This window comes from Salmo salar, chromosome 01 (assembly GCF_965601325.2).
Source record: "Salmo salar chromosome 01, fSalSal1, whole genome shotgun sequence".
Lineage (NCBI taxonomy): Eukaryota > Metazoa > Chordata > Actinopteri > Salmoniformes > Salmonidae > Salmo > Salmo salar.
In genome coordinates, this window is record NC_138291.1 from 89,441,144 (window position 1) to 89,466,758 (window position 25,615).

The 25,615-nt window shown below is 47.7% G+C and overlaps 1 protein-coding gene across 1 annotated transcript; it reads right to left on the minus strand.

Annotated features, from left to right (window-relative positions):
* Nucleotides 1-50: 50 nt before the first annotated feature.
* On the minus strand, nucleotides 51-24,235 carry LOC106608924 (histone acetyltransferase p300). The gene is made up of 29 exons (XM_014207157.3): nucleotides 23,776-24,235; nucleotides 21,283-21,875; nucleotides 20,060-20,239; nucleotides 19,576-19,891; nucleotides 19,278-19,391; nucleotides 18,706-18,939; nucleotides 18,186-18,291; nucleotides 17,833-17,967; nucleotides 16,671-16,788; nucleotides 16,305-16,392; nucleotides 15,986-16,063; nucleotides 15,681-15,763; nucleotides 15,109-15,444; nucleotides 14,358-14,810; nucleotides 13,637-14,057; nucleotides 13,328-13,446; nucleotides 12,947-13,186; nucleotides 11,571-11,659; nucleotides 10,935-11,015; nucleotides 9,041-9,097; nucleotides 8,839-8,916; nucleotides 8,685-8,752; nucleotides 8,407-8,557; nucleotides 7,569-7,715; nucleotides 7,168-7,447; nucleotides 6,779-6,946; nucleotides 6,417-6,578; nucleotides 5,928-6,209; nucleotides 51-5,377 (listed from the first exon to the last, which is right to left on the minus strand). The coding sequence occupies exons 1-29, from the start codon at nucleotides 23,867-23,869 to the stop codon at nucleotides 2,192-2,194; spliced, it is 8,457 nt and encodes a 2,818-aa protein (XP_014062632.3). The 5' UTR covers nucleotides 23,870-24,235; the 3' UTR covers nucleotides 51-2,191.
* Nucleotides 24,236-25,615: the final 1,380 nt, after the last annotated feature.

Below are 25,615 nucleotides of genomic sequence, written 5' to 3' on the forward strand. Positions count from 1 at the left end.
GATTGGCTGAATCATGTTACTGTAGCTTGTGTAAATAGACGTTACAGGTATTTTTCCAATGGTACAAACATACTTTATTGTACAATTAAATTATTTGCAAAAAAAAATACAAATCAGACCACCAAAATAACTTAAATTTGAAACTAAAGAAAAATGGAGCAACAGTTGTTTTTTGCTTCCTTTTAGCACAAGCACCAAAATATGGTAAGAGAAGTGGTCAAAGATTCCATTTGAACACTAAACAAATATTAAATAGTCTTATTTCCAGTCTCTTTCGGAAGAAACACAAAGTTCAGTTGCCATGGTTTCTACAGTGATTCAGTATGTGTACATTTATATGCATGTACATCTCTTCAAATGGCATGATATACTCAAACCCGCAGTATCAATGACCGCAGTGTCATTTTGCATCACATCTTTAATACAAAAAAAGTTTAATCTAATTCCTGTAGCTTCAAGTTATATATATATATATATAAAAAAAAAAAAAATTAAATAATATATCTATATATAAAAGACTGTCTTTTTATATAAAATAAGTCAAGATTTTGCCACTTTTTTCCTCCTCCCCCCAAATCCCAACCTTTAGAGAAAAATAAGTGAACTTGTGAAATCTTTAATGACCAATTCATTTTCTGACCACACTAATAAGCCTTCTCCCCGGTATTGTGTTGTGAATGTTTGAATAACCCCAGTTTGTCAAAAATACAAAGGCGCATTGGTGCTCATTTGACCTACACCCCATACTGTACCTTACAGAAACCTCAATACTTTCAATTTGGGAGGAGCCCGAGTTGCTAGGAAACCAAATCAAAAGGAGAAAATCTATAATTGAAAGAGTCTCTGCTCATCCTTGGTTAAAGTCTGTACACCTCAAGTTTATGCTGTTCATTTTATTACAAAAACAGCATTTCATTAAAGTCCAGTTCTTTGTACAGTAATATTAGATTACACTCAATGGTGCAGGGCAAAAGACTACAAGGGAGACGTGACTAGGAAGAGAGGCGGGAAAGGGCGGCATTGTTGACAAGAAAACAAATATTTAAAAAAAAAGAGGCGAGTTTATAGCTAGCAAACCCCGCTACACGTTCCCCACTGCCATATCCCCCGTTCCTCTGCGTTTCATTTATGTATGTATGTATGTATGTATGTATGTATGTATGTATGTATGTATGTATGCACAGCCATCATCTATCCGAATCAGCTGGCAACAGACAACATCCTCAGTAAGTCCATCCATCATTCTGTAGTAAGTGTGGGGGTAAAAGGGGAGTGCACATTCGTGGGAGAGACAAAAATAAATAAAAAGTTGGGAGACACGGGGGAAAAGAGGTGCTCGCGTAGAAGATCTGGGCGTCAAAACTGAAAGCTTCCGACCTGAGACCGTCAGTCCAAGAGGGAGATCAGCCAGCCACCCAGTGTTCAACACCCTCCCCACAACACTGTTTAAGTTTAACTTGGATCCCTAACCCCATTACAAAACCAGAAAAAAGTCCAAATAAAAACTCACCTTTCTCAATCCTCTCGGTTTTTGGACAGTCATTTTCAAAAATATATTTTGTGAAATGTAGCAGTCGCAAGGTACATTTACCGAAAAAAGTCCACCCTCCCCCCCCCAAAAAGGCAGGAAGATATGTTGTGATGTTTGTTTGTAGATACAGCGAAAATATTGATCATTATAATATATATATTAAAAAAAAATAAAAAAAAAAAATAAAATACTTCTGCAAAACAGATACAATCATGACTGGTTTTATGAAGGAAAACAGAACGATAAAAAGGTCCATTGTATTAACTCACTAATTTTCCACCACATTTAAAATCTTAAAAATACTTGTAAAAAAAAAGTTATAATAATAATTCTGTCCCCAAAAATATTACTTGTGTCATATACTAAGGAAGAACTCTCACATCCAGAAACCCCTTACACCTTATGTACACAATTGGCAAAAATGTTATATATAATATATAACATAAACAGCAATAACTTACCATTCGTTTAATTTATTCATTTATTGACTTGTAGATTTAAAATGTTGCATCTCCCATAGGAAGTTAAGTTCTTTTCATTTATACATCAGAAAAATATTAAATAAAAATAACTTTTAAAACTGCCATCCACCTTCCATTCAATCCCAGCAAGACCCATGAAGGCAGTTCTTCAGACCACTGAGACAGACGTAGTAGCAGGTTACATCATGTCTAAACTGTTGTGGTTAATGTTCGTCCCCAGGTCCTGGTTGTTATTACCCAACATGTCCGACTGCCCTGGGCCATGCAAGCCCCCCATCCCACTTATCTGGGACATCATAGCACTGGGGTCCGAACCAAATGTACCTGGGTCCCCAGAGTTAGTCTGTTGTTGTTGGTGTGACAATTGTTGTGGATTTTGGGAGGCCACCATGCCAGGGTGGTGCTGGGAGAGGTGACCCGGGTGCGGGGAGCCTGTCTGGGTCTGGGGGGAGATGCGGTGAGGGGAGGGCTGGGGCTGCATGCGTGGCGAGGGGCTGGAGTGGGGCGGCTGGGACTGTGGACGAGGGGAAGGCTGAGGAGAACGCACCTGGTTGCTGAGAGATTGACCGCCCAGAGCCTGGCCCTGGAGGTGGGGGTGTGGGGACTGGGCCATCTGCTGCTGGGGGCTCATAGGACTGCCGTGCTGGGCAGGCGAGCCCCCTCCTAGGTGCTGCTGCTGGAGGAGTCTCTGGTGGAGGGCCTGCTGGAGAATGGCATGGGAGGACTGGGGCTGGGGGGGACCACCTTGGCCTTGTTGGGGACCCTGCTGCCCCTGTTGGAGCTGCCCAGGCCCCCCACCATCCTGTTGCTGCATCTGCATCTGGTGCTGCAGCCTCTGCTGCAGGGCTGTGGCTACCTGCTGGGACATGGTTCCAGGGTAGCCCTGCCCTTGCTGGCCCTGCCCTGGACTCGGCTGGGGCCCCTGACCCCCCCCCTGCTGCGGCCCTCCTCCCCCAGACTGGGTCTGGCCAGGTTGACCAGGCTGGCCCTGCTGCATGAAGCCCTGCTGCTGCTGTTGGGGGGGCTGCTGGAACTGACCATTGTTACTCATCTGTTGTTGTTGCTGCTGTTGTTGCTGCAGGTGCCTTCGCATCAGAATCTCTCTGAACTGGGGAGTCATGTTGGACATTGGGGTGCCTTGGCCTGGCATACCACCTTGTTGTTGCTGCGGTTGTTGCGCTGCCATTTGCTGCTGCAAACTCCCAGGCAAGAGGGGGCGCTGCTGTTGCTGCAGCTGTTGTTGTTGCTGCTGCTGCTGCTGCTGCTGCTGTTGCTGCTGCTGCTGCTGCTGTTGTTGCTGCTGCTGTTGCTGCTGCTGCTGTTGCTGCTGCTGTTGCTGCTGCTGTTGCTGCTGCTGTTGCTGCTGCTGTTGCTGCTGCTGTTGCTGTTGCTGCTGTTGCTGTTGCTGCTGTTGCTGTTGCTGCTGTTGCTGCAGTTGCTGCTGCAGTTGCTGCTGCTGCTGTTGCAACTGCTGTAGCTGAGCCATAGTGGGTATATTTCCTCCTCCCTGGCCCATGTTCATACCTGCCTGGGCCGCTCCAGGGTTTACGTTGACCTGCTGACCATCCATAACAACCTGGTTACCACCAGGCCCAACTCCTACCCCACCAGGGGCCCCCTGGAACCGCACGACTCCAGGCCCCCCTCCTGGGCCTCCTCCCGGTGCCCCAGGCACTCCTGGACCTCCCTGGTATCGGGCGGCTCGCTGCTTGATGAAGGCAGCCATGAGGAGGGGGTTGGAGCGGAGGATGTTGAGGACCTGTTGCTGCTGGCCGGGGGAGCTGGGAGAGCGGAGGGTACGCAGGAGGTCCTGTAGAGCTGCCTGGGGGAGGTTCCCTGTCCCCACCATTGCCGCCGCCGCCCCAGCCACACCGCCTTGAACTCCCATCAACCCCATTAACCCCCCTTGCCCTGCCTGTTGTTGTTGCTGACCTTGCTGTTGTTGCTGCTGCTGTTGCTGGGCAAGCTGCCGCTGCTGCTGTTGCTGGGCAAGCTGCTGTTGCTGCTGCAGTGTCAGGTGACCCATCTGTCCCATCATGCCTTGCCTTTGCTGGGGGGTCATCCCACCAGGGCCTCCCCACTGCTGTTGGTTGGGGTTCTGAAGTCGGGCCTGCTGCTGGAGCTGAACCTGAGGGGGGACCTGGGACTGCTGCTGCATGCCTCCTGGCCCCACCACCATCCCCTGCTGCTCCATCAGGGTCCTCCCTGCCAGACCCTGGCCCTGGGGCCCTACCATGCCTGCTCCTGGGTGGGCCATGCCCTGCATCTGGGCCTGGGGGTTCTGGTGGTGAGGAGGGATCATGCCTCCACCCTGGGCCGCCTGCTGCCTCTGGAGGGCCTGGGCCTGGGCCATCTGACGCTGGGTCTCTGCCACACGCTGGATCTTCAACGCTATCTCCACTGCTGCCTGAGGAGGCCCCTGCTGCTGCTGCCCCTGGGGCATGGAGCCCTGACTAGGGTTGGTCTGCTGCTGTGGAGGGGTGGCTGGGCCCAGACCGGGTTTACCCAGGGACTGGTGGAGGGGCGAGGCTCCTGGAGGTCTGGGGGTGTAGGGGGGCAGACCTCCTGGGTGCTGCATCTGCTGGACATTTGGAGACTGGCCCTGTTGCTGCTGTTGGAGCTGTTGTTGGACCATCTGTTGTTGCTGAGGAGAGTTCATCATTCCCCCTCCCCCCTGCTGCTGCATCTGCTGCTGGAACTGGTGCTGCATGTGGTGCTGCTGGGGCATGCTGCCCTGCTGCTGCCCTGGGGGGCCCTGGCCCATCCCCTGCTGGGGCATGTTCCCCTGGGTGGGGGTCTGAGGCGTGGGGGGCTGCGTGCCCACAGACATGGGGGTGCTGGGCCCGGTGGTGCCGTTGTTTCCCGGAGATGGTAGTCCACCGTTTCCCCCCGGTCCCGGAGGTGGCTGACCCACCCTCTGCATGCTGGCCATCCTCCTCCGCAGCATCTGGGCCTGCTGGAGCCGATGCTGGAGCTGCTGCTGCCTCAGCTTGTGCTTGATGTTCAGACAGAATGGTACGGGACACTTGTTCTCCTGGCAGTGCTTGGCATGGTAGCAGCAGAGAGCGATGAGCTGCTTGCAGATGGGGCAGCCGCCGTTGGTCTTGCGCTTGCAACCTTTGGTGTGCTGCACCACGCGCTTCATCTTCTGGCAGGACGGCAGGCTGCAGTTGGCATTGCGACACTGGCAGGCGTGGACCAGAGACTGGATGCAGCGCTGGATGCTGAGGCGCCGCGAGTCCCCGGGGTTGGCGATGGATGAGGACGCTGCGTTGTTGCTCTCGTCATCCAGGCCCAGACCCAGCTTCTCCATCTTGTGGATGTGGCCCTTAGTATTGTAGCAGGTGATGCACAGGTCATAGTCCTGGGATAGAAAGCATGTGTTGGTTACTACTCCACACTTCACTCATCAATTTATAAGTTCAAAAATGTATGTAGCAACTAAGGATTCTAGTTTTAATGTCCTATAGGCCTAGGCTACTTGATGTATTCACCATGAATGACGTGCAACTCTCCACAGGTGCATCATCTCAACCATATTAGGCTTCACAATCATTTGTATAGTGCTGGTGCCATTTGCTCAATATTGGATGAGAAATAAAATGTTATACCCTTAAAGCTTACTCTCCTCTCTTTGATAATGGTAGTTGCTTTAAAAACAGTATGTTTTTCCACAATTGCAATGTGTAAAATGTGGCACAATGGACATATACTTGTGCTTATCTCTCCCCCTAATTAGTGTGCACATGGACAGGGCATCGAATTTGTTTTAGAAAATAAAACATTTAAAAAAAGATGTAAGCAAAATTGCTTTGGTAAGAGGAAGGCAATGTCTAATTTTCAGTTTATCATCCCAGCTTTACCCATCCCCTCTTCTTCCCTCCTCCCCCTCTAACCCTCCACCAGCCCCTCACCTCGCAGACAGTGCAGTGGTAGCGTGTCTCCACATGGCCCTTGCACTCATTGCAGGTGTAGACGAAGCGGTCCTGGCTCTGGTTGTGGAGCTCCACCAGCATGCACATGGAGCTCCACTTGGACCTGCGCAGCGAGCTGAACTCCAAGTGTTTGTCCCGGGCCAGGGTGAGGAAGGCGTCGCGCCCATCCATCAGGTCGCAGGCCATCAGGCCGTCAGGGTCCGTGATGGGGCCCAGCGTGTTGGACATGGGCGCTGCTATCAGACGGATCACAAAGAATACCTGGCGAGGAGAGAAGGGTTAACAGAGAAGAGTGAGAAGATACTGTCTTAGTGGAAAGTATTTTTGTGTTTGCGAAAGTGTCTCGTTCAGCCAGTCCTAAAATCTGATTCTCACCAATTTACTCCAAGGGAGCCTGATTTACTACCTAATGTTTGTAACTTATGTTCAGAAATACATTAAAAACATTCAATGGTCTCTTCCTCCTACCTCTTTGTGCTTCTCCATGCTGGCGTAGAGTTTCTGAGAGAGGTCATTGGACACGTTGGGCAAGCCTGGCTTCTTCTTATTGGCTCGGCTCATACTGCTCTTATTCTTAGAAGTCTTCTTGTTGTTCTTCTTCTTGGCGTTTTTGCTGTCGCCCTTCGTGGCCTGGAAGTGTGGGGAAGAAGGTGAATTATATACACGGTAGTAACCATTTTTGATTTAGATCAAATGTAGAAATGCAGTTCATACAAGCATCAATGTAACATTTTGTATTTAAAATTGAATCAAATGATCACATTGAAAGATCAAAAGACCCATAAGAACACACAGCAATGTACCTTGTAGTAAATACCTATCCCACTTACATCTACGCTCTCGTTGGAAGTGCTGTTTTCCTCCCTCTTCCTCTCCTCCTCCTCCTGCTCCAGCTCCTTGATGCTCTCCTCCAGCACGTTGGGCCAGAAGTCCCCCTCAAAGTACGGCAACTCCTTGGCACTGGTCAGACGGTCTTCCGTGGCCTGCTTGAAGATGTCCTGAGAGAGGGAGAGAAAGGGATTAAACCTCCACTCGTCCTGCTTTATGTAACAAATGCGTAACACCAAAACATGAGCAGTGATAAAAATTGTGCTCCTTCTCAGAAGCCAATCCATGACTCTGTCCTTGTGCGCTCAACCCTTCCACTTGTGGATGGAGCCATTTAAAATTCGAACTCTGTTCCTGCATGGACCCCTCAAGCCTTCCTCAAGACTCTTACCTTGAAGTCGTGCACTATGCGCTCCGCCACAGCCTTGTCCAGCATCTTCCTATACCACTCCTGTAGCCTCTTGGGCTTGGGGATCTTCTGGTCCATAGGGTGACAGTGGAAAATGTAGTCGTCCCCTTCACTAGGTGGGCACGCCCAGATGTGACCCGTCGTGTACCCCAGCTTCTTGACATACTCCAAGTAGCCAATGAGAATCTCATGGTAGACACCAGTCCTCAGAGAACGAGGCTGGAAGAAGTGAACACTGTCCAGGTACGAGATGTACACTCGTCTGGGGTAGACACGTAGGCAGAGAGAGAAAGCGCAAAGATGAGGTCCAGTCCTTTGATGCATGTACATAAAACTGCTCCCAACTGAGTTAAGATAAAATTGACCCTTAACAGAACCATTACCTCTGATTGGGAGGAGGGCAGTCCGAGCCGTACTCCTGTACATGCATGCCGAAGAAGCAGACGTCAGCGCCATCGATGTCCTCAAAGGCAAACAGGGCTTTCGTTCTATATGGGAACGACTCACACATCTCCCCAGTGTCCACAAACCTGGAGACACGACAAGAGTGAGAAAACTGATGCTACAATGCATGCATCCCAACAGGGTTAGGTAGGTTACTTTCTAAATGTAATCCGTTAGTAACTAGTTACGGTCATCAGTAACGTAACTATCGGATTACTTTGATACTTTTAGATTACTGTGCCCTTAAGAGGCATTAGAAGGCAAAAAGGATCAACGACTTGTGATCAGACTCACTCAGGTGGAACAAACTTAAAATGTACACCTTCTCAATGTTGAATTGAATTTCATTGAGGAAACCGAAAGGTGTCAATGTATTTGTTCTCAAACATCCTTTCTGAATTCAAAAGTAATCTAGTTCTCAAAAGTGTCTAATATAACTGCAATATTGTTGCTTTTAACTTAACTGATTACATGTAATCAGTTACTCCCCAACCCTGCATACCAATATCTTCAAAACTTCACCTTTCAGAGAGTGACTGTTTCTCCATCTAACAATTCCAAAAAAAAAATAAAAAATAAAATAAAAACTCAAATTGAGAGAAAGAAGTGATCCAATCCCTAGTGGCTATGGGTTGATTTTGGCTTCAACAAATTACTACATTAACCGCACTTGTTCCACCGCTACAGATATCCCTTTCTCCTGTTCTATTTCTTCAGGGTAACACACACACACATATATATAACAACCCCCCCCCCCCAATGGTGCCTGTCCCTTACCTGGACTTCATGCCTGGTTTGACCTCCACCACCTTGTCAGAGACGTGGACGACTCGAATGGTGACGTCACCCGACTCAGGGTGGCTCTGACGTTTCAGGAAGTCATTCACCCTCGTCTCCAAATAACAGCCCAGCTTAGTGTGGGGCAACCCTGGAGAGGGAGGGAGATAAGCTTAGTTTAGTTACAAGTAAGCTAGGTAAAGAGGGATGAACTACATCAAAATGGACACAGGTAAGTGATATTTAGATAATTTTTTTGTAAAGACATTGGTACTTACTTTTGGCGGCATACTTGTTCTCTCTACGTGTCTTATTCAACTTCTTTAAGCAGCCATCACAATTAAAACTGGTAGGAGAAAGTTCATTAGAGAAACCAGACTCTTAAACTCAAACTGCCTCATCTTTCCTAGGTTACAGGGCAGACAGACTTACCCTAACGGCCAGATAGTGTCGTTGTGCAGGACACAGATCTGGTGCATCTTACGTCCACAGTCCATACATTCCACAAGCCTGCAGAGAGGAGCCAAATCAATCACTGCGACTGCTTACAACTGCACAACTACATTGCGCTCACAATGCAATCACAACATGAATGCAATTACTCAACAAGATATTTACTTAATGGTGGACTTACAATTCAGGGTCCAATGTGTCATTCTTCTTCTTCTCAAACTGATCTTTACCGATGGAACTGAAGTGAGAAAGAAGAAATGCCACCCCCAGTCAACATCCGCAACCAGGCCACACCCAGTCAAAAGCCTCATGAGTTTTTTATAAAAATGGAAAAAGATGGATGAACCACAGCCTAGGTGGTTCCCAAACTTCTTTGAAAGATTTTACTGAGTAACAGTTCATATGAGGAAATCAGTAAATTGAAATAAATTCATTAGGTTCTAATCTATGGATTTCACATGACTAGGAATACAGATATGCATCTGTTGGTGACTGACAGCTTAAAAAGCAAAAAAGGCCTCACAATCTCGTCATGATATTTTTGCACATTCAAATTCCCAAATCGATAAAATGCAAATGTGTTCGTTATCCGTAGATTACACCTGCCCATACCATAACCCCCCCCCCCATCAGCAAACCGCTCGCCCACATGCCGCCATACACATGGTCTGCGGTTGAGAGGCCGGTTCGAAGTACAGCCAAATTCTCTAAAACGATGTTGGAGGCAACTTATTGTAGAGATATTAACATTTAATTATCTGGCACATTTTAGAGTGGCCTTCTTGTCTCCAGCACAAGGTGCACCTGTGTAATAATCATGCCGTTTAATCAGCTTCTTGATATGCCACACCTGTCAGGTGGATGGATTATCTTGGCAAAGGAGAATCCCTCATTAACCGGTTGCAAACACATTTGTGCACAACATGAGAGATAAGCTTTTTGTGTGTATGGAACATTTCTGGGGAGCTTTTATTTCAGCTCATGAAACATGGGACCAACACTTTACATGTTGCGTTTCAATTTTTTGTTTAACTATTGCCATAGCTCCTTACTCATGATAAAAAAAAAATATATATATATATATATACACACAAAATTAAATAAGGTATTTAGTTTTGAACGTTTGAGCTAGAGGCAAGTGGTTTTCTGCATTGTAAAGGTAAAACACGGACACAAAGCCATGCTTGTGTGCATGGAGACGTGTTACTTAGCTGTAAAGTGCCTGGGCTAAATGGTTCTCACTGGCAAAGTCAAATGACTTTGCTGGTGATGAGTGCCCCTCAAATGATACAAATGTAACAGCCTGAGCACACCAGACTTGAAAGGACAATACAGATGTAACAAAGTGCTATTCAATGTATTTATCTGAGCGCCACTGGTGCTCCCAAATCAAAATTCCATGTGCATTCAACAGGTCACGTTTACAAATGAGTGCTAAATTATTTTTAAATTAGGTAAAGTTTCACGGCACAAACGAGCACTCCTCAAGGAACACCACCGTGCCAGAGCACACCGGATGAAAACCACTGGTCTAACCTTTACAGGGTTTCCCAACCCTCTCCCTCGGCCCCCCTCCCCAAACCATTAAATAAATACATCAAACTCTAAAACCACCACAAGTTTGGAGCATTGGATTATCTGGCTGTGGCCTCATCCAACATTTCATATAGAAAGTTTAAGACTCATGAAACCTGCCAGATATCCTGGCCAGATTTTTTAAATACACCGTGTTTTCATCCCAATCTTGATTTACTAAAGAGATGCTGCAGAACAGATGTAGGGCTATAGAGGAAGACCAGTCTGAGAGGTGAGACAAACAATAACAGCGGCAGTACAGATGTACAATAAAACCAATTACCTACTGCAGAAGACAGAATACCACAGAAAACATAGAAATGGAAGGGAGACATTCACAAAATATTACCAATAACAGCAAATGGAGGTACTTTAAGCAGATATGAGGGAGAAGCTTGGCATATGAGGAGTCAAATAATAAAAGCCTAAATATAAAATCAAATGTACGTTAAAACTAAAAGATAAGTTGAGGGAAGGCTAGAGGGTAACGTTCTACTCACGTCGGAGGCTGGGAGGGGTCGTCTCCTAGGGACACGTTGTCCCCCTGGATTTCGTTGAAGCACTTCTCACAGAAGTGGTACCTGTCAGCAAGAAGCCCAAATTTTGGTGAACTACACCGTTCCCCAACAGCACAGCCAATCACAGAGAAGGCACGGGGAGGCAGCCACCAATCAGGGCAAGGCATGGCAGGACAGGGCGGGAGCAAGCACGCAGGAGGAGCGCAGAGCGGGCGGGGGTCGTCATCAGAACAGCCAATCATGATTCAGGATTGAAGGGGAGGGAGGGGTTTGGAGGCGCATGATTGGATCAGACAAAAGCAAGCCAACGCAGATGTCACAGGCATTGACGACAGAGGGAGAGGACCGAAAGGGTTGGATGGTGAGGAGAGGGAGGACAAGACAACAGAGCAGAAGGTCGAGGCAAAGCACAGATTAGCATTTGGACATGATGAGCAAAACCACCACAGCAGCGACAGAATCAACTGGAGGGGAAACATGGGACAATGCAGACACTGAACAGATATGAAAATGAAGTGGCAAACCATTTATTTCCATAGAAACACAATTCAACATAGAATAACTTTTCTATTGATCACCGTGTGTGAGTCACTCAGATTCCTCCCCCCCTCTCCATACCTGTTCTGGTAGCTGAAGTAGGCAGCGTCCCGGGGTATAGTGCACAGCTGCTTCCCATAGCAGCACAACGTCTGGGGAGAAAACTCCAACTGAGGGAGGAGAAGAAAGGAAGACAGGAAAGAGAAAGGTAGATAAATGAACACTTATTAAACCCAAACTACATTTTCAAAATAGTTTGACCCTTCAATACCAGGAGGAATATAATATTTGTACAGAGCTTTTCAATACAGGTAAAAAAAAGACTGGAGCAAGGAGAGTGAAAAGTAATGTAAGTACTATCAAAAAGACTGGAGCAAGGAGAGTGAAAAGTAATGTAAGTACTATCAAAAAGACTGGAGCAAGGAGAGTGAAAAGAGATGTAAGTACTATCAAAAAGACTGGAGCAAGGAGAGTGAAAAGAGATGTAAGTACTATCAAAAAGACTGGAGCAAGGAGAGTGAAAAGAGATGTAAGTACTATCAAAAAGACTGGAGCAAGGAGAGTGAAAAGAGATGTAAGTACTATCAAAAAGACTGGAGCAAGGAGAGTGAAAAGAGATGTAAGTACTATCAAAAAGACTGGAGCAAGGAGAGTGAAAAGAGATGTAAGTACTATCAAAAAGACTGGAGCAAGGAGAGTGAAAAGAGATGTAAGTACTATCAAAAAGACTGGAGCAAGGAGAGTGAAAAGAGATGTAAGTACTATCAAAAAGACTGGAGCAAGGAGAGTGAAAAGAGATGTAAGTACTATCAAAAAGACTGGAGCAAGGAGAGTGAAAAGAGATGGCTAATTAAAAATCCGCTTTTTGTTGTTACGCATTGCCAGGAGTTTTACCAGACCATGCGACCAGGGAAACATGATCATGAGCACCATTAGACCATCTACAGCCTCTGCCCAAAGCAATAGAACAATGTTTTGGCGTCATCATGGGTCACTTGGTTAGGCCAGAGGAATGTGTCAGTCCTGGCTCACATGGACCTTCATCAGGCTCACTGTCACAGTACAAGACAACAGCTGTATGGGGCTGAGCCCCGACCGCCACACCGCTTTGCCTCGTTTTCATGAACGGAGACGCTCAAGTAATCCCTGTTGACCACTTTGCTTAGCCCATTCAAGAGGTTATGCTCAATATTAAAAAAAAGTGTTGAAAGTTAATATGGCGGTGTTATGCCAACGCTGAAATTAGCCAAGCCTCGTCTCCATGCACAGAATGGGATGTGAAACTAACGACGTAATAACCACATCTAGCCTGACACTATACGTCACACACCCTAATAACCAACCACACAAACACATAACCCCGCATCACACTCCCATTTCACCTTCCGGCCACAGCAGTAGCCCAGGCCCTTCATCCCGGGGTCTATCTCCTGCTTGCTTCCCTCCCATCATCTCACCTTCCTGCCGCAGCAGTAACCCAGGCTGACCATGACGGGGTCTATCTCGGCCTCGAACACCTCAGCCAGCTTGGAGCAGTACTTGTAGACACGGGACGTCTTGCGGTTGTATAGCCAGGCATTGTTTAACATGACCCAGATGTCGTCCACATACTGCCAGGGTTCCTGGTACTGACCCGTGTCAAGCTTCCGCTTTATAGTGGACAGGTCCATGGGGGTCTTCACTATGTCAAAGTAGTCCTGGGGAGGGAGAGAGGTATGGTCAAGTTAAGGTTGCTTTATTATTCCACAGAGGGGGAAATTGGTTTGGCTAGCTTCACATGTAAAAAGCACATTTTTGATGGAGCATTAACTGAAACAGTGTGAATATGCAGTACATACAGGTATGCCCAGTAGGTGAGGGTCCACAGGCTGTCTGAAGGGCAGAGACTCTGGGTCCTGTCTGTATAGAGATTCCAGGGTGGGAATGAGGGCCTGGCGCAGCTCCTCTGGCTTAAAGACTGAGAGAGGTAGAAGGATGGAAGGAGAAGAGGTGAAAGGAGTTGAGGAAGGAGGGGTAGAGAGACAGGTTAGGGTTCAAGTCAGATTCAGAAACAGATAACTGCATACATTTTTAGAAGCAGGAACATAACCACACAGAGTATAGAAACAACTCGTACACATGCTATCACAAAATAACATAGTCCTTACTCTTCCTCTTGTTCTGGGCACCAGACGGTGTACCAGGGGACTCAGATCCCTTCTCTTCCTCTTTTAGCTCCTTCTTCACCTCTGGCTTCCGGTCTTCAGTCTTCACCCTGTCTTCACTCTTTACACCCACCAATGATGACGTTTCCATGGGAACACCTTTGCCCCCACACTCCTCTTTCTTCACCCCCTCCATTTTGATGGGTTTGTTCTCCATCTTGACGTTGGATAACTTCCCCCCCTTGGAGCAGCCTTCCTCCCCGTCGTCTTCCTCGTCCTGCTGCTGCTTGACCTCCGTCTTGGGGTCCACGGAGGCTGAGGCATCCGAATGGGAGGCCTGCTGGGAGGCTGTGTCCACACTGCTGACCGATGCTGGGGTCAGAGCCTGACCGTCCTGGGATTGGAAACCACCCTTCTGGGACATCTGGGGGGGGGACGAACAGGACACTGGTTAGAAAATAATTGGTATTACAAGAGAATGCAACAACCCCCATGGGAGTTAGTGAAGGTGAGGAAATTGACAGGTAACTGAGTGCAGTAAGGTGGGTGAGAGGAAGTTCCAAAACAAGTCATTAGTACATTGGCTGTTAACTGTTCCATTTTGCAGCTGTATGTCAATGTTGTGATCACTTTTGTAAAACTGGTACTGAATCAATGTACTATTCATACTACATGTTGGAGATATAGCTGTACTTTTCTACATGATCTAACAAGTGAATCTCACCGGAGTGCGAGGGAGCTGGCCTCCATGGGGGTTGGGGGTTGTGGAGGGGTGACCAGGGTGCGATGGGGTGGTGGACCCCGCCCCCATCCCCTGCTGCATGGGCTTGTTGGAGCCTGGCCCCTGGCTGCCGGGCCCTAGCTGCTGCTGAGATCCTGGGGGGGCCAGCTGGGACGGGTTGGGGGTGTGGGGCTGGGGGGTCTGTGAGCCAGCTAGCCTGGGTGGCGTTTGGTGGGGTGTGGGGGTGAGACTGCGGGCAGGGGAGGGCGAACTCTGGCGCTTGGCCGCGAGGTGGGGGATGGAGTTGGGCTGCTGGGGGTTGTTGGACAAGGGGCCTCCACCCACACTCTGGGGACCCATGGGCCCCACCGAGGGGACACCACTACCCCCTCCGACCGAGCCGGGCCCGGCTAGAGGGCTGTTGACGGGGAGAGGGGAAGGAATGGGTATCTGAGTCTGTAAGGAGAGATGAGGCATTTAGCATTAACAGTTCATACATTATTCAGACATTAACATACATTATGTATGACAGGGGCATCCCTCCAGTGAACCTACATGGGGAAACAATAGTGTAGGAAGGAGAGTTTCACTTGTGCATGTACAGATGTGTGGGAATGTCTTAGCGATTGTGTTGAGTTGTTTTGGTGATATAGTTCACAATTAAAACCAATCTGTCCTTCCGTTTCCTGCATCTACATAGGACTTTGAGGGCAGCGACAGACCATATACTTCCACTTTTCCCCACCTCTCTCACCTGTGCCATGCCTCCCTGGTTGCCTTGCTGGTTCATACTAGGCTGTGCCATGCCTCCCTGGTTGCCTTGCTGGTTCATACTAGGCTGTGCCATGCCTCCCTGGTTGCCTTGCTGGTTCATACTAGGCTGTGCCATGCCTCCCTGGTTGCCTTGCTGGTTCATACTAGGCTGTGCCATGCCTCCCTGGTTGCCTTGCTGGTTCATACTAGGCTGTGCCATGCCGGGCTGACCCGTGCTGAGGCCTGGACCTAAGCCTGGGAACTGTCCCTGGGGCAGGTACTGGTTCTGGAGCTGGCCCACGTTGGGCTGGCTCATCCTGGGGTTCCCCATGCCCATCTAAAGGGGACACAGACGTTGGTTTAGAACAGAGCTCATTAGTCCTTTCAGACACTTTGATACTAGGGACTACTCCATGTGTTGAATCAATGTATACGTTAGTGCTATGACAAGATACGGTTCCTCTTGCATCAAAATACATCTATAAGATCAATTGAACACTAAAACTTTTGTATTTGGGTATAATGCTCTTTTCAAAACAGCGCCCATTAAGTGAATATAAAAAGAGTACTGACCTGGTTGATGGGTGTGAGGGGGAGAGGAGGGGTCGACCTCTGACCCATAGACTGCATCCCCATCTGGTTGAACTGGTTCATACCTGAAGAAAACATGCACGAGGATTATCATATAAAGAAAACGCATTTAGGTGCTTATGCATCTAAACGTGCTGTGTAATATTGGACATAGTAAGCAGGATGGCTCAAGGCACACTAACAAAGTTACAGAATAAAATATTGTCAACATGAGCCAAATGTAGTAACCTCTCAAGTGAAACTATAAGGTCTGTTTGGCGACCCCTCTCCTGTCCCCATGGACTCACCTGCAGGGTTCTGCATCCTATTAACCATCTGGTTGGGTCCACCGGGCCGCACCAGAGAGTGGTCAGGGAGGGGACCATCTGTAGGGGTGGAGAGGTGAAAAGATGGAGAGAGAAGATGTATTGCCTCTGTTGCACTCTAAAGAATGTGTCCTGTCTGAGAATCTGAATGCAGTATGCACATCTATTTGTGATATTACATGTGTGTCCTGTCCACTCAGTGAGAGGCAGTGGCTATAGCTGGCCCAGGGCCCTACACCCTGTAGGGGGCATGCCAGCTGGCCCAGGGCCCTAAACCCTGTAGGGGTGGGCACCAACATACCCTGCTTCTGGAGTCGCGTCCGCCTCTTCTCCTCCAACTCCTTCTGGATCTTATAGATCTTCTCAGCCAACAGGTGGTAGTACTCCGCCTGGGAGGAGGAGAGAGACATGCAAGGAGAAATTATAGAGTGAAGGAGACAGCGAGATGAATGAAGGTTAGGATGATAGAGGGGTAATGATGAGAAAGGGGAACAGCGTAAGGGAAAGAGGGTGAAATGAGTTAACATACTAGGAACAGACAAATACACAAAATGAGAGAAATTCTGAAGTGCATTTGTATTCCACAGACATTTGTATCGTCTAAGGGTTGCCCCCCTCTCAACAGCAACTCAGTGAAAGTCTTCACTCAGTCAGTGTAACAGCTTACCCTGCTGTTGGCAGACTCGTACATGTCCCCCTCCACCTTCCTAGCATACGCCACTAGGTTCTCCATCCGCCTGTCCTTCAGAGCAGCAGGGTCTGGGGTCGGGAAGATGGCTTGCACCCTACATACACACAGAGAGAGAGAGACAAGAGACTAAGGAAAGTGGGGGGGATATGAACGAGAGCAGGACGCAAATCACATTTCAGTGCAAAGAAAACCGTTTTGTTAAATCATCTCTATGGGACAAAATAAAAGTTAAGAGGAACACTAGGGGAGATGCAGCAGGGAAGAGCGTTGAAAGCAGACAATCACACCTAGCTAGCTGTGTCTGAGCTGGGAGACAGTGGGGAGGTGCTTAGATGTGGTGAATGTGGTCAGTGTGTTCTGTCATAGTCGTTCTGCGCTGTATGAAAACCCAGAGGATGTGAGTTTACTGTGAAACTGTCTGCGGCCTGTTCTGCTGGTACATTTACCACAAATAGCTCTCTTCATATTTCCTATTTGTCTAGCAATTCAATGTTCTTACAGGATACCCATCTATGACATGAGACAGCATTAGCTGCATTGAAACGGGGGCTAGTTTTTGGCTTGTATACAACTAATTGAACCAAAATCAAATGAAAGAAACTGCTAAACCAAAAGCCAAATTTAGCAGGATGTCTTCATTATCCACAAATTAGAGACCCTTTAGGCTCCACACGCCCCACTATAGGCTCACACGCCCCACTATAGGCTCACACGCCCCACTATAGGCTCACACGCCCCACTATAGGCTCACACGCCCCACTATAGGCTCACACGCCCCACTATAGGCTCACACGCCCCACTATAGGCTCACACGCCCCACTATAGGCTCACACGCCCCACACATTTTTATTTCACCAGGTAGGCCAGGCGAGAACAAGTTCTCATTTACAACTGTGACCTGGCCAAGATAAAGCAAAGCAGTGTGACATAAACAACACAGTTACACATAAACAAACGCACAGTCAATAACACAAAAGAAAGATTTTTGAATTTATGTACAGTGTGCAAATGTAGAATAGTGTGTTCTGCTATAGGCTCACACACCCCACTACAGGCTGTAACTCTTTAGCCGTATAAGAGTATTTTAAGCCCTCATCCAGAGGCTCTTGTCCCTCCATTCCAGCTCAAAGTCACGTACAGTTTGTGCACCAAGTGGTTCCTCAGGTCCTGGGTGATGTCCTCGTGCCAGCTCTTCCTCATGCCCGCTGCCGAGGGAGGGGTCGCCGTGGGCATGCATCCCATGTTACCCGCCCCGCCCGCATCACTCATCAGACTAGAACACACAGAGAGAGAACAAAGTTAAATTCATCACTGTAAAATTATTTATTTTTTATCCAAAAATCACAACTTTGAGTGTTTGATAGCGCCTTCCTGGAGTGTCAGGTATGGTCGATGGGGTTTGCACTTCAGGGACTATTCTATTGGTTCCATTGCGCCGGGTATTGAAAAAAAAGCTAATAAAGTATATTTGAAGGCAGGTCTGCTACTCACCCCTGGGAGTTCATGTTAAGGTGTAGCATGGTGTCCTGTAGCAGGCTGGCCTGCTGGTTCTGGGGTGAAACACCCACACCTCCATTCACTCCCATTGGGTTACCCCCTGACAGAGTGTAAGAAACATTAACACAGTCAATATTGAACATGACCTTAGAATAAAAACAAAGAGCCACCAACAAACACTACTTGTAAGTCAATGATAGAAATGACTCCCCCTGCGTGTTTTATTTGCAAATGACTTGATAAAAAAAGGCCAACTTGACAAATGTTGACAAACAAAACGTGCAGAGATAGGTGTGTGTGTGTGTGTGTGTGTGTGCTGGAGTAATTCCCATTAAAGTGGAGAAGAGGGGGAGTTAGGGAAAGCAGCAGTATAACCTTACTAATGTGGATATTGACTGGTTACAGCTTCAATCCCCAAGAGGACATGCACACGGTTGCTGTAGTACATCAATTATTTAAACCAGTCAAAAAAAAATAAAAAAATACATTAGACTGGACTAACTAAACAGTTTACCCATGGGATTGAGCGGCCTCATGCCCGGTTGGCTCTGCAGGCCCTGTGAGGGCAGAGAAGCCTGGTTGGGCTGGCTCTGCAGGCCCTGGTAAGTGAGGCCCAAGGCGGCGTAGGCCCTCTCGATGGAGCTGGGGTCGATCTGGCTGGGGGGGTTGAGGTTTGGGGCGCTGGGCTGGCCTCCAGGCACTGAGCCCAGGGAACTACCCAGACCTACACCAGCACCTCCTAGCAGAGCTGTAGAGACAGGAGAGGCAGATCTATCGGTGTTAATATTTCTGTCCTCTAGGACGTATGCTATGAACACCTAGGTCAGGAACACAAGGAGTTGATCTGTCGAAGTTTCAAATGTAGTCACAACATATTTATAAGGCAACAGATCCAGTCCATGGCAGAGTTCAATCATAAGACAGTCTATCAAAGCATCTAGACCACTTGTATACATCCATACACACTACTTAAAAAATAGTTGAGACCCGACGGCTCTTTAAAAGCACATAAGAATACTACAAGCGCATACTACTGTTACATGACCCAGCTGGGGGGGGTAGCGTTTGATGGGCAGAGACACTCACACTGCTGGTTCCTCTTGTCCCCAGCGTTCTTGAGTGGCAGGCAGACTGGACAGTCGTGCCGTGTACAGTTCTTCCAGTGAGAGATGATCTGTCTGGATGAAGCACAGTGAGCCACTGGGGAAGAGAGAGGAGGGCAAGGGGGGTGGGGCAGAGGCGAGGAAAATAAAAAAGGGAGGGAGGGAGAAAAGGCTAATGTGAGGAGTACTTCAGACAACTGTGAATATCATACACATCTCAGGTAAAGGTGTGACAGGGAACCATCTTGCAGGTCTTTCTCTTCTGTGTTTCATCAGCTCACCTTGGCAAGACTTGCCAGCCTGGCAGTGGGTCATGTGGTTGAGAACGTTCTTCATGGTGCGGCAGTGTGGCAGGTTGCACTGGCGCACCTCCCCGTTGGCTTGCTCCCGCCGCTGGCACTTGTGTGCGTGTAGCAGGAGCACTAGTTGCTGCTGGATAAGCTTGCGCTTCTCAGGGTCGGCCGTAGGGGGTGCCCCGGCTGCTGCGGCAGCTGCGGCTACAGACACGGCGGGCCCCAGGCCTCCCTGGGCGTTGGGGACCATCCCTGCAGTGCCTCCGGCTCCACCGCCCACACCTGCAGCGGACTGCTGGGAGGCCTGGGAATAGAGAGGGGAGGAAGAGCGAAAAGAGAACTGTGATAGTCGGTTAAGGGCTGGTCAGTGCAGTTGACTGGTACCCAAACGGTAGCACCTCCTGCATAAGAAAGCTTTGTGACAGGTAAGTGAGAAGTGATAGGTAGGAGACTAGCTAGCTAACTTCCTAACCATGGCAGACATGCCCTGCATGGGCTGGCTCTTCTTGTCCATGCTGAACTGGGCCAGGCTGTTGGGCATGGAGCCTTTGTTCTGGAGCGGAGGGCCCAGCCCTGCTCCCCCCAGGCCCTGGCCTGCCTGCTGCCCTCCATAGGGGCCTCCATAGGAGCCCGGGTTACCCATCATACCCATCTGAGGAGATTTGGGGGGGGAGAGAAGAAAAACAGTTTAATAAATTGACATTATTTCTACAGCTTTTATATGCTGCTCCAAATAATGTGTATGAAAATGTAAGTGTTCAAGTCAAATGTGTCATTTCAGACAGTAGCCCTGTTAAATGAACACAACCCCAGGGATATTACCCACTTACAGTGAAGAGCATCTAAGCTAAAATAACCACCATCTCCTTTCAGAGAGAGATTAAATCATGCTGCTTTTTACCACTAATCAACTTCCCTTCCCTGCCATTTACACACCAATTAAATCTACCACTTCTAAAGAGACAATGTACTTCATTTCTAATCAATTAGCGGCAGGTAGCGCTGGTGGGTTCAATTAACTCATTAATGATGGCTCAGAACAGGCAGACCAATTACTACTCCGCCATGCCACGGTTGCCCCACATTTCACGTTGACATGTTGGAATAAGACGACCACTGATGTGAAATATTAATCAAGGGCTTCCACGTGGCTCCCAATTTGTAGTAAAATATCACACCAGCAGTTGTCACAAAGTGCTTATACAGACACCGAGCCTAAAACCCCAAAGAGCAAGCAGAAGAAGCAGCGCAGGTGTGTGTGCTCATGCATCTCCACCTCTCCAAGAACTTGGGGTTAAGTGAACGTTTATCAATTTGCATAAATCCCCTCCTCCCCAGCTTTCTCCCTCCATATCCCAGTCATGCTCTTTCCTATGGTCTTCTTGCTCCCTGACAGAGCCTTTAACCATCCCAAGCTTTTGATCACTACAACTCCAATTTGTACGTTTTTAAACCATGATTAATACATCCTTAATAGGAGTACTGAAACGTGCTCTTTCAGTCTGCTCTCTTTTCGTATGAATAAACTGTTGGGTAGTAACGTTGTGTGGGCAAAAGAAACTGCTTATAGCTTTCTTGGTCAGGGGGGCTTACTTGGAAAAAAGACACCAATCTCAATGTCCCCTCCTTGGTAAAATAAAGAACAGGTCAATTAAAAAACATCTCTCCCCTGTGGTCTGAAGGGTCCATGCATACCTTGTTCATTGCTCCAGGTTGCTGTACTCTGAGTCCAGCCTGTCCACCAGCCCCCTGCTGCTGTTGTTGCTGCAGAGTCTCAGCCAGCAGGTTATTGTTCCCCCCAATCCCCTGGTTCAAGAAGCCCATCCTGGGGGATCCGTTCATCACCTGCCCACCCATCATGGATTGCTGCTGCTGACCATTGCCCTTCTGGGCCCCCATCATTCCCCGGTTCATGCTGCCCACCATCCCCGCCTGCTGCTGCATCATGCTGGCCTGCTGCTGGGGGGAGAGGTGTTGCTGCTGGCCCATGCCCTGGGGCCCAGGGGACACCTTCATGTTTCCCAGGTGGCCCATGCTGGCCCCGCCTGTGCTGCCCACTGCGCCCTGCTGGGTGGAGGCGTGTGGAGCGCCTGACCGAAGGAGCTCGGAGAGCTGCTTGTGCTTGGCCACCGCGTCCTGGCCACACCCTCCCCCAGGGCCCAGGCCCATCCCACCTCCCAGGCTGGTGTGCAGTTGGCTGAGGTCCCCTCCATTGACCAGGCCCAACTCTGAGGAGTTGATAAGCTCGTCCGGGAGGTCGTGCTCCAGGTCAAACAACGAGCCGAAGTCTGTGCAGAGAGGGAGAGAACGAGAGCATATGGAGAGATGAGGGAGAAAGAGCAAGATGGGAATGTGAGTGAGAGAAGAGGGCATTGGAAGATAGGTGTGCTAGGGTACATTGCGGGCATAACAAATTATTAGTAACAAAACCAAATCCAGTGTACTGCATTCAGACATGGTTGCATCAAATGAGGTGGCTAATTGGCACAGCCAGATACACAGACACCCCCCCCCACCACAGTGGCCGACCACAGATTGTGTGCAGGACCTCGAGCGTGATTTAGCTCGGTGCAGACAGAGACATGTTTACACCGATGGGGCTCAACACTGCATTAACACCACACAGAGAGCCAGGATAACAGAGACCCTCTGGACCATCACCGTGTCATGTTCAGTAAGCAACAAACGGGAGAAAAGAGGGGCAACGTTATGCAAAGCTGTGCTAGAGTATTGAACACAACCCAGGGATGAGTCTGCTCATCACAAAACGACAACTAGAGAATTTACAAATTACATATAGGCCTACAGGATTTTTTTCTGGATATATTGGACCGCCACAGCATTCTCTGTGCAGTATGGGGGGGAAACATTTCAAAAGTGCAGTACATTATTTTCTGTTATTAGGGTAACTTGGACCCTCAAAGTATTTTGTGTCAAGTGGCTGACTTGAGCACGTATCAGATGGACAATGGGAGGCCGTAGCTATGCAATGACAAAATGTACGAACAGTTTCAAGTCCCATTTCAAACATGCCTTCTCATAACTACTAGCGAGCATCTGCAGAAGGCCATTTTAACACATCAGAGTGGTAAATAATGTGGCCACGTTCTATGGCTTTTTGTCTTAACCGTGTAATTGTTCACCTTTTTGTATAAGGTTGCTGGCTTGGATCCTCCAGTCTCTCCCACACATCTTCAGAAAAACTGACAATGGCAATTTGAGCATAACAATCACTCGGTTAGCTAGCTAGCTACATGGATGGGCCTGCTGCAGTAGCTATCTAACTATGAAATGAACGTTAGCTAGCAATCAAACTAAGCTAGCGAACTAAATGGGAAACATTTAACTTTTCCAGGTAACCAGGTGAAGGAAACTTCAACAATTAGTTTACTAGCTAACGTTATATCGTTTGCTATATAGATAGTTAATGATAACTATGAAATACTCTGTTGGAAAATGTATATACACACCAGACAGTGTTGAATTTTACTGTTCGTTGGTGCGTTTGAGTTAACGCGTTAGCTAGTTAGCATGGAATGGCGATGAGCTTTGTCATAACTCGCTTTGAAAGTTAGCTATTTAGTCAGCTCGCGAGCTAACTAGCAACCTACAAATAGCTAACTAGTTAGCAAAGTAGCTAGCTACTTGGCTAGGCAAGTCAATTTACTGGTGAGCGAGTTGAACCATCTGTGTTTCATGGATTGCCACTTAGCTAATTTATTATAAAACGTTTTTCCAACCATCATTTGCCACACCGATCAAGCGGTAAGCTTTAGCACTAGCTAGCGCGTTGGCTACTTACAAATAGTTAGCAAGCTAACGTTAGCTGTGTCGCCTAAAAGGAATAAGTACTTGTCAATATAGGGGGTAATTTAAAATGTTAACCGTTTTGTTGACATACCATTTATATTTTCATGTATTTATTACCTAAATACCAACGACAAATCGAAGCCCCGCATTCGTAACTAGTTACAGTAGTAGCCAGCGTTCATCGTATTGCTGAAATTACTAGCCTATTGCTAGTCAAGTCCGACACACTCGCTAGCTAGAGCTAGTACGACAAAAACAGTGGGGCAATCGCACGGCCCCTTCCTATTTCGAATAAAAAAATCACATTTAATTGAAAATAATACCAAATAAAAACATACAACATAATACCCAAACAAACCAAATAAAAACAACATTTACCGTTTCCATCGCTGGCGGAGACAGACAGTGCCGGAGAGGATAGTTTAGGCCTCTTGGCTGAAGGCGGGCCAGAGTCCAGAACGTTCTCGGCCATATTTTTTCGAATTAAAAATATATACGGTATCCACAACGGAAGACGTTTTCACGTCTTTTGAACCTTATTTTCCTTTTCGATTCCACAATTCTGACTTTTCCCCCTCCTTTTGGGGGACGAAGGGGGGGGGAAGTCGCGTGTACAATATACTCCTTTCCTGGGTTCGCCTCTCGATTTCAGCTTCGGCGTATCAACCCCCTCCCTAGTCGAATTTTTTGTTCTTTATAAATTGCCAGCGGAGGAGGAGGGGGGTCGGTGTGAGAGAGAGGGAGACACACGTCGTGGCTCTCCTCTAAACTCATGTAGCTTCATCTGATGCGAGAAAATTGTCCCAATATATATCTTCCATGATCACACCCGTCATTTATGCCACCCTAAGCATAAGATGAACATAAACGTCGGGCAGCAAACCCTTGTTGGCTGTGGCGAAGAGGTGATGCGAAATAAATCCAGCGCAGGATAGAATAAATAGCCTGTTATCTCCAGGGTCTGGGAAATGCAATAGTTGAAAAGTGTGTATTTCAATACATGTAGCCTATATGTTGCAATGCAGTACAAATATGATACAATGTATCTGGTTAAATCAGAATTGCAACTGCATGCATGGTGGTAAATTATGGACATGGGAATTTGAATACATTAATGGGATCTCAATGGTTGCACCATGCAACAACTTATTTCATATAGCCTAGTAGGACTACACTCTTGAATACTTCTTTATAATGCTGAGGTTTTTCAGTCACCTCTCTTCTTTCCTTCCTTAGGGCCCCTGGCTTCTACCGGGCCACTTTCAGGAGCCTACTGAAACGTTCAGAAAGTAACTAAATATAGAGCCGTACAGGCCTATAAAGACTGGATAAATGCATATAGGACTGGCATGATTCCCAATAGGCCTATTCTACATGGCACTTTATCATTTCTGTTTTATTATATACATTTTCTGAATGTTCTGTAGTGCCTTGCAATGGACACTATCATATCCCTATTCAACATGACAGCGAGTCATATCTCTCTCTACACAACACATTTCTATCTGAATGTTCTATAAGGTTGTAGCCTCTGTAATAGGCCCATGTGGACTTCATGATGATAATGGTTAAATTGTGACACATCATCTCTCACTGGCACTCAAAAGCTGAATTTGACCAATTGTCTATTGTCTTCACTGACATTTTAAAACTGTCCCTGACTGAGTCTGTAATACCAACATGTTTAAAGCAGACCACCATAGTCCCTGTGCCCAAGAACACTACGGTAACCTGCCTAAATGACTGCCGACCCGTAGCACTCACGTATGTAGCCATGAAGTGCTTTGAAAGGCTGGTCATGGCTCACATCAACACAATTTTCCCAGAAATCCTAGACCCACAAATTTGCATACCGCCCCAACAGATCCACAGATGATGTGATATCTATTGCACTCCACACTGCCCTTTCCCACCTGGACAAAAGGAACACCTACGTGAGAATGCTATTCATTGACTACAGCTCAGCGTTCAACACCATAGTGCCCTCAAAGCTCATCACTAAGCTAAGGACCCTGGGACTAAACACCTCCCTCTGCAACTGGATCCTGGACTTCCTGACAGGCCACCCCCAGGTGGTAAGAGTAGGTAACAACATATCTGCCACGCTGATCCTGAACACGGGGCCCCTCGGGGGTGCGTGATCAGTCCCCTCCTGTACTCCCTGTTCAGTCCCCTCCTGTACCCTCCAACCCCTCTTTTACGCTACTGCTACTCTCTG

Bases quoted from the DNA above. Each gene is read 5' to 3' on its own strand.
- LOC106608924 (XM_014207157.3), bottom strand. From the start codon at position 23,869: ATGGCCGAGAACGTTCTGGACTCTGGCCCGCCTTCAGCCAAGAGGCCT. The intron at 17,968-18,185 runs GTGAGTAGCAGA...TGTGTGTTCTAG, and splicing joins CTTAACATGAACTCCCAGGG to TCTGATGAGTGATGCGGGCG. The intron at 8,753-8,838 runs GTAAGTCTGTCT...TTCTCCTACCAG, and splicing joins GACACTATCTGGCCGTTAGG to TTTTAATTGTGATGGCTGCT.